The sequence below is a fragment of the Rhincodon typus genome, chromosome 25, assembly GCF_021869965.1.
Source record: "Rhincodon typus isolate 14 chromosome 25, sRhiTyp1.1, whole genome shotgun sequence".
NCBI lineage: Eukaryota > Metazoa > Chordata > Chondrichthyes > Orectolobiformes > Rhincodontidae > Rhincodon > Rhincodon typus.
The window spans coordinates 41,490,141-41,498,243 of NC_063356.1; the positions used below are offsets into that span (position 1 = coordinate 41,490,141).

At 45.3% G+C, this 8,103-nt stretch overlaps 1 protein-coding gene across 7 annotated transcripts in view; it reads right to left on the reverse strand.

The window, feature by feature from the left end:
- The window catches only part of klhl12 (kelch-like family member 12), a 43,103-nt gene that overhangs the window by 3,638 nt on the left and 31,362 nt on the right, over window positions 1-8,103 (reverse strand). For 6 of the 7 annotated variants that reach the window (XM_048611925.1, XM_048611926.1, XM_048611924.1 and 3 more), the window contains 2 exons: window positions 6,968-7,126; window positions 2,115-2,213 (listed from right to left, as the gene is read on the reverse strand). In XM_048611925.1, coding sequence (XP_048467882.1) covers window positions 2,115-2,213; window positions 6,968-7,126 — 258 coding nt within the window. Of the gene's footprint in view, window positions 1-830; window positions 1,101-2,114; window positions 2,214-6,967; window positions 7,127-8,103 lie in introns of those variants that run through there. The other variant, XM_048611929.1, reaches the window with a different exon arrangement.

Genomic DNA, 8,103 nt, shown 5'->3' on the forward strand with positions numbered 1-8,103 from the left:
ACGGTGTAGAGGAGAGCAGGGGACAGGGTGGACGGTGTAGAGGAGAGTGGGGACGGGCTGGACGGTGTAGAGGAGAGAGGGGACGGGCTGGACGGTGTACATGAGAGCAGGGGACGGGCTGGACAGTGTAGAGGAGAGCAGGTGACAGGGTGGATGGTGTAGAGGAGAGCAGGGGACAGGCTGGATGGTGTAGAGGAGGGGAGGGGAGGGGTAAAAAGAAAGAAAAAGAGGGAAGTGATCGGGCAGAGGAGGCAGTGGGGACTGCCTAGCTCAGTCTAGGCACCAACAAACTGTGCGTGTATATGTCTGTATGTATGTATGTCTGTGTATGTGTGCCCACCCAGGGACGAAGGGCTCCTTCACTTGGGGTGGCACCGTGACTCAGTGGTTAGCACTGCTGCCTCACAGCTCTAGGGACCCGGGTTCGATTCCACTCTCGGGCGTCTGTCTGTGTGGAGTTTGCACGTTCTCCCCGTGTCTGCGTGGGTTTCCTCCAGGTGCTCCAGTTTCCTCCCACAGTCCAAATATGTACAGGTTAGGTGGATTGGCCATGGGAAATTGCCTGTAGTGTTCAGGGAGGTGTAGATTACGTGGGTTATCGGGGAATAGGTTCGGATGGGATGCTCTGAGGGTCAGTGTGGACTTGTTGGGCCGAAGGGCCTATTTTCACACTGTAGGGATTCTATGATGTATATTTGAAACAAAAGATCTTGGATATGCATGCTAACCTACAGGATATGGTCTAACAGCTGCAAAGTGAAAACAACCACTTTATTGTCAGAATGTTTGGTCATTTTCTAAGTTAAACAGACCATACAGAGCTCATTCTTTCAATGCATTTTATTTCCTGAAAAGTTCTGCAAGATTTCCTACCACTTCCAAAGGTGAATCTACAAAAGTACAAAGTCTACAAAACTGTCTCTTGTCAACAGAAACAGGGACGAATGTTAACACTTATATCATCCCAGCAGGAATGGTATGTTTCATTTAATCCTCTCCATCTGGAGTGCTGGTGACTGCACCATCTCTCACCAGGTATTTGTTCACTGTATTGTCTGTCACAGTGCTGGCTGGTTTAGCAGACGGTCTGTACCAGTTATCTATGAGTGTAGGAAAAAGAGATAACTTCATCTCAAAGTCTTATACATAAACAAAGCTGAAGATGTCTGCTCACAGTGAATGGAGTAATTTATTTTGACATAGCCCTCAAATGACCTTGACGTTTGTCCTCCTGCATTTAGCCTGACTATCTGATTGGAAATATTCAGTAAAAAACATTGTACTATCACAAATGATTCAGGCTTGAAACCTCATTTGCCAAGACTAGTGCAGCTGCAGCAGGTGGAAATATACTATTCTATTCCTGGGAACTGCAGTGATCCTACTTTAAGCATGTATCTTTAATGAGATGATCTTGGCAGCATCAACCAGGGTGAAAATGAAATGAATCAATCTCAGAGACATCATAAGGACAGAGTGACAAAGCTAAATAGGATCACTTATTTATAAGTGAATAGCTGAGTGTTTAAATCAGAGCATGACCCTAGCCTTTTCATTACCATCCAGTGACCTCTCCTCAAAAATGCACATGTAGAACAGAAGAGCTGTGAAGCCCTTTCCAGTCTGACAGTCTCACCAACACTATCCATATGGGTTTACCACTGGAGAAACTAACCCTATGGGACACTTCAAAGAGCTCGGCACACAGTAACTAACCTACAAGATAGCTCGGAGAATTCAGCACGGAGTAACTAACCCAATGGCAGCTCAAAGAGCTCAGCATACAGTAACTAACCCCATGGGACAGCTCAGAGAGTTCAGCACAAGTGTAATTAACCCTAGGGAACAACTCTCAAAGACCTTCGACACAGAGACAAGAGGAACACCCCAGATTCACAGCTGTGGATTTCGCTGACATTGATGTGCAACACAGCAAGCTCAGTGAGCAAAAGCTTTGAAAGGGCAATATCTTTGCACCTGATCACTTCCTGCACTCTGGAAGTGAGACAGAATTGGAGACAGCAGTGCTGAAGCCTTCAAGACCACTTTTTAAAACAGCTGCCCATTTTTAAATTAAATATTTGATCACAGTCCATCCCCACATTCTTGCCTACCTGATCGCTTGGTAGCCATTGGTGTGACATGTGTCCAGTGTCCCGTATGTGGGTCGTACCTCTCCACAGAGCTTAAAATATTGATCCCATCGTAGCCGCCTGGAACAAAACCACGAGGATTGCAATACACCATGACACACTCAGTACACAGTAAACACAGAGCAGAAAAGCTTCAAAAATAATTTTCTTATCCTTACTCAATATAGGTGAGGTATCAGAGGATCAGGGGCTTGAAAAATAGTGCCAATACTTTAAACAAAACGGTGAGTGGAATAGGCTCAATAACTTTAGGCTGATCAGTCTGATCAGTCTGCCCTGAATAGAGGGCAAATTGCTGGAATCAATACCAAGAGATAGGTTTATGAAAGAAAGAATTGCGGACACTGGAAAATTTGAAATTAAAACAAAAATTGCTGGGGAAACTCAGCAGGTCTGGCAGCATCTGTGGAGAGAAAGCAAGAGTTAATGTTTCAAGTCCAGTGATTCTTCTTCAGAACTGCGAGAGAGGTTTAACTGTTAACTTTGAAAGGCAAGGATTAATCAGTCAACGTGGTTTTGTTAAATAAATTACAAAATTAATTTGTTTTGACAAAGTCACAAAAAGGATTGAATGAGGTAGCACAATGGATGTTGTCCACATGGATTTTTAGTAAAGCATGTGGCAAGGTCCCACATGTCAAGCTGGTTAGGAAATGTAAAGCTTATGGAATACAGGAGATTGTGGTGAGTTAGATCCAAAACTGACTCAGTGATAGGAAACAAAGGGTAGTGGTTGATGGATGTTTTTGCAAATGGAAAGCGGCTTTTAGTGGTGTTGCACAGGACTCAGTTCTTTGCTGTCTGTGAGATACACCAATGATTTAGATTTAAATGAGGGAGACTTGAGTTGGAAATGTGCAGACAACTGAAAAATTAGCCATGGAGTTGACAATGAAGAAGAAAGAATCAACGACAGGATATCAATGTTTTTGGTTAAATGTGCAGAAAAATGGCAGACAGATAGAATTCAATCCAGAGAATTGCGAGATTAAGCATTTGTGGAGGGCAAACAAAGCAAGAGAATCCATACTAAATGGGAGGATTGTGTGAGAGGTAGATGAAGCATAAACCAGGTCAGCACTCCTACTCAAACAAGTAAGCCGCACTGGCTGATGTAAGCAAACCTGACCAGGGCTGTGAAGTGCAGTTGAAGTTCTCAGATGTATACGTTCTAGTTGTGACAAAACATCAGTGAGTTGCTGAGCGTTGAAGCTCCTTTTATACATTCAGACGTCTACAGCATAGGAAAAGGCCCTTCAGCTCATTGAGTCTACGCCAGTCAAAAACCACCACCTCACTATTCCAATTCCATTTTCCAGCACACAGCCCATAGATTTGTATGCCTTACCATCCCAGGTACACATCTAAATACTTCTCCAAGGTTTCTGCCTCTACCATCCTTAGAGGCATGGAGTTCCAGATTCCCACCATCCTCTGGCTGAGAAGACATTTTCATCAAATCCTTTCTAAGCCTCCTGCCGCTTACCTTTAATCCATGGTCTGGGTCATTGATTTATGGTTTAACTGTAAACCCTGGCAATGTGTGAGAGGCTATACCACTGTGGTTCCAATGGTACTATATTGGTAATTGCAATAAAGTGACTGATACAGATTGCACATAACGCATCTGACAAAGATGTCTGGCAGCCAGTCTCCCGTATGACAGTCCTCTGCACTGGCAACCTTCCAATGCTAACTCACACTCACAGCAGCATGAAGCATTGCGGGGGCAGTGGTACATACCCTGGCAGAGCACAGCAGATCATTCATTCTCATGAGGCACTGGAGCTGGGTTCTCTCGTGCCACCCACAGGCAGTGACCTCTGCAGCACCTCTGCCCAGGCTGCCTTCCTCAGTCAGAATGGCCACTTGCTGTCATCTATTGGGAAAAGAGCCTCGTGGAGAGGATCTTTACGTGGTGGCAGGGCTGAAGTGTGGTACTACTTTTTCCTTCATTTCTGTCATCTTCAGGGTGTGTGGGGTGGGAGTGGTGGTTCTTGAGCAAAGGTTAAGTGACAGTCCAGTGTGTCTCTTAAACATATTACTGCAGATGCTGGAATCTGTAGTGAAAACAAAAAAATGCTGGAGATCACAGCGGGTCACGGAGAAAGAGCAAGCTAACATTTCGAGTCTCGACTCTTCGTCAGAGCTGATGTGAAGCGTGGAGGGGGCAGCATTTATGCCACATTTGGAGGGGTGGCACACTGGTGGAGAAAGGATGTTGATAGTTCAGATTAAGTGACCGCAATGTGAGAATGGCAGAACAATGGTGTATCTACCTGCCAAACAGTTAGTCCCACTAGAGTAGGGGGAGGGAAGAGAGAACATGGTGACAGAGAATGCAACAAATAAAACTAAAAAGGGAAGGAATGGGACTGGGTTCACAATTTGAAGGAGCTGACTCAATATTAAGTCCAGAAGGTTGTAAAGTGCCCAGTCTGAAGATGAGATGTTGTCCCTCCAGTTTGTGCTGTGATTCACTGCAGCATTACAGCATGCGAGCAGGATGCTGTGTTCAAATGGGCGGCTATGGGAATGCCGGGGTCATGCTTGCTCACAGACTGGAAGTGTTCTGCAAAGTGGTCATCCAGTCTGCATTTGGTTTCTCCAATGTACAGTAGGCCACATTGGGTACAGCAAATGGGCGGCACAGTGGCTCAGTGGTTAGCACGGCTACCTCACAGCACCTGGGACCCGGGTTCAATTCCAGCTTCAGGCGACTGTCTGTGTGGAGTTTGCACATTCTCCCAGTGTCTCGTGGGTTTCCTCTGGATGCTCCCACATTCCAAAGATGTGCAGATTAGGTGGAATGTTCATTTTGTCCAGCGATGCCTAAGCTAGATGGGTTAGCCATGAGAAATGCAGCGTTACAGGGATAAGGTAGGGAAGGGGAGTCTCAGTGGGATGTTCTTCGGAGAGTCAGTGTGGACTTGTTGGGCTGAATGGCCTGTTTCTACACTGTAGGGACTCTATAGAAACAAGGTACTAGAATTAAAGGCAAACAAGTCTCTGGATCAGATGGCTTGCTTCATTGTCACCATCAATACAGCAGATTGGAGGAGGTGCAGGTGTCTTTTAAACATGGTGCTGTGACAGTCCCAGCAGGAACCGGGGCTGTCTGCTCAGTCCCAGCGGGAACCAGGGCTGCCTGCTCAGTCCCAGCAGGAACCGGAGCTGCCTGCTCAGTCCCAGCGGGAACCGGGGCTGCCTACACATGGCCACTACCCTGTCTCTTGTGAATACTTAATGAGGTGCAAACCATAATCGTGTGGGTTAACCTTGCCCTCCCACAGACCGGGGTCTCTCCTTTCACACTCACCTCTGCCTATAATCATCTTAAAGAAAGGCTGCAAAAATGCTAGAGTCAACATGCTGAAAATCTGAAGTTTACGATGGAGCAGAAGCTAAATTATTTTAATAAAGAATTATGTGATCCCAACTACGAGCGGCTAATAGGGAGGAACATGCAATATAAATGGTACTGAGGGAATTCGGAGGGATGAGAGAATAATCATATCTGACTAATCGTCATGGTTTATGACAACATCTCAAGTTGCTTCTGGTAGTCTTTTTTGGATGCTTTACCTTGACTTCAAAATGACTTTTTATAAACTTCCCCATTAAATTCTAAGCTCTGGGGAGCAAGTTTAACCTTGGAAATTCATAAGGAAGTGGGTGAGGGGCAGGTACTGTGTTACAGTTATTGGAGTTATATTGGTGCAGAGGTGGGATGGGCAGGTTAGGGATGGGCGAGCAGAAGACAGCAGGAATGCTAAGGTAGTGGTCTCAGTCCAGCAGGAGCAGGAACAGGAACTAGCAGGAGGGTGACCAGGCTGATCTGTGGCAAATAGAATTCATTCCAGACCGGTATGAGGTGATGCACCGATGAACTGTAGGACCCTGGGAGCACTAAGGATCAGAGGTATCTTGGTGTACATGTCCACTCATCCCTTAACGTATCAGAACAGGTAGAAAAGTGGTTAAGAAGGCATATAGAATACATGCCTTTATTAGTTGAGGCATAGGGAGGTGATTGCTGGAACTCTATAAAATGTTGGTTAGGCCACAGCTTTTATGTGTAGTTCTGGAATCGCCATTACAGGAGGATGTGACTGCACTGGAGAGGATGCAAAGGAGATTTACCAGGATGTTGCCTGGACTGGAGAGTTTTAGTTATGAAGAGAGAGTAGATAGTCTGTGGTTGGTTTTCTTGGAAGGAGAAGAGACTAAGCGGGGGAACATGACTGAGATGTATAAAATATTATGAGGGACACAGACAACATAGACAGGAAGAAACTTTGTCCATGATGGAGGGATCAATGATCGGGGGGGCTGATTTAAGGTAAGGGACAGAAGGTTTAGAGGGGATGTGAGGAAAATTATTTTTAACCAGATGGTGGTGGGAATCTGGAACTCACAATCTGTAAAGGTGGTAGAGGCACCTAAAATTTAACAAATACTTAGTTGTGCACTTGTGAGGTCAAGGCATACAAGGCTACGGGCTGCGTGTTTGAAAACGATATTAGAATAGCTAGATGGTTTTGACTTGTCGGGCCAAACTGCCTTTTTCTGTACTGTAGACCTCTATGACTCTACAACAGCTAAAACAAATAAAGAAATAACACAACCAAGGGTCCCAAAGCCCCTACATGTGACAGTCAAACGAAGACATAAGTGACTGAAGTTCACTAAAACTCCATGTTAAGGCTCACACATGGTTGATGGTTTAAGAGACCAATATTAGTTAAATAAATACAGTTAAATAAATATCAAGGATAGGCTTGATTAATGCAACGGAAGCACAGTTAACCTACCAAGACAGTAGATGACTCCATTGGCCACAACAAGACCAGCTCCCTCTCGTGCAGTCTGCATATCACCCAGCATACTCCACTGGTCAATATTTGGGTCATATCGCTCCATACTCGTGTGACGTCTGCTGCCATCAAATCCACCAGCCACATAGATCATATCTGCAACAGACAGATTGCAGGGTCAGCAACACAGCAAGGATGCAGTGATAGCCACGACTGAGGCGGAGATTCAAAAACACCCATCAATCTTCCAGTATAATGTAATGGGGAGCAGGGGTATAAGGGAAGAGGGGAAAAGAAGGGGGGAAGAAAGAGAAGCAAAGGTGTGTAGGAGAGGGCAGGGTGCAAGAAGGACTGCAAAAGGGTGTGAAAGAAGACAACAATATGAAGGGTAGCAAAGAGAGACAGCTGGGATCAGGGTGTGAGGATGCTGCATATAAAAGAGGAAGTTTAACAGTGAGGAAACATTAGATAGGCAAAACAGGGTCTGATGGGAGATCAAAGTATACCATATCCAGGTAGGGTTGATAAAAGTGACCTAATTCCACAGCAAAGAGGTCAATTACCAGATGCATCGATTTAAAGTAATTTGGAGAGGGATGATAGGGAAGTTGTACTAATGCTTTAAAACAGGGGGTGGTGCAGGTCTTTATCTGAAGGATGTTTGAGGCAGAAATGCTCCCCCTATTTACAAAAATTTGGATAGACACCTGAGGAGACAGTGTTACAGTGTCATCAAGGATAGGTGTCAATGCTTCAGACCAAGAATTGGAACGTTGCATTAGGTTGCAGTGCTTACTCTCAGTCAGCTTGCATTAGGCAATGGGAAAAGAGGAGTGTGAGAGAGAGAACAAGCATGAGAAATAGTGCATGAAAGAGAGAGAAAAATGAGAGACAGAATAAGAGCAGGAGACGGAGAGAGCAAGAGCAAGATAGCGAGTGTACGGAAAAGAAAGAGCAAGTGCATGAAACAGCGAGAGGAAGGAAGAGATGGAGTACAAGAGAGAGAGAGACAGTGTATAAGACAGAGAGGGAGAACATGAAAGAGAAACAGCGAGCGCACCAGAGAGAGGGAGGGAGAAAGTGAGCATGTGAGAGAGGGAGAAAAAGAATGTGCAAGATGGAGAGGGAGCACA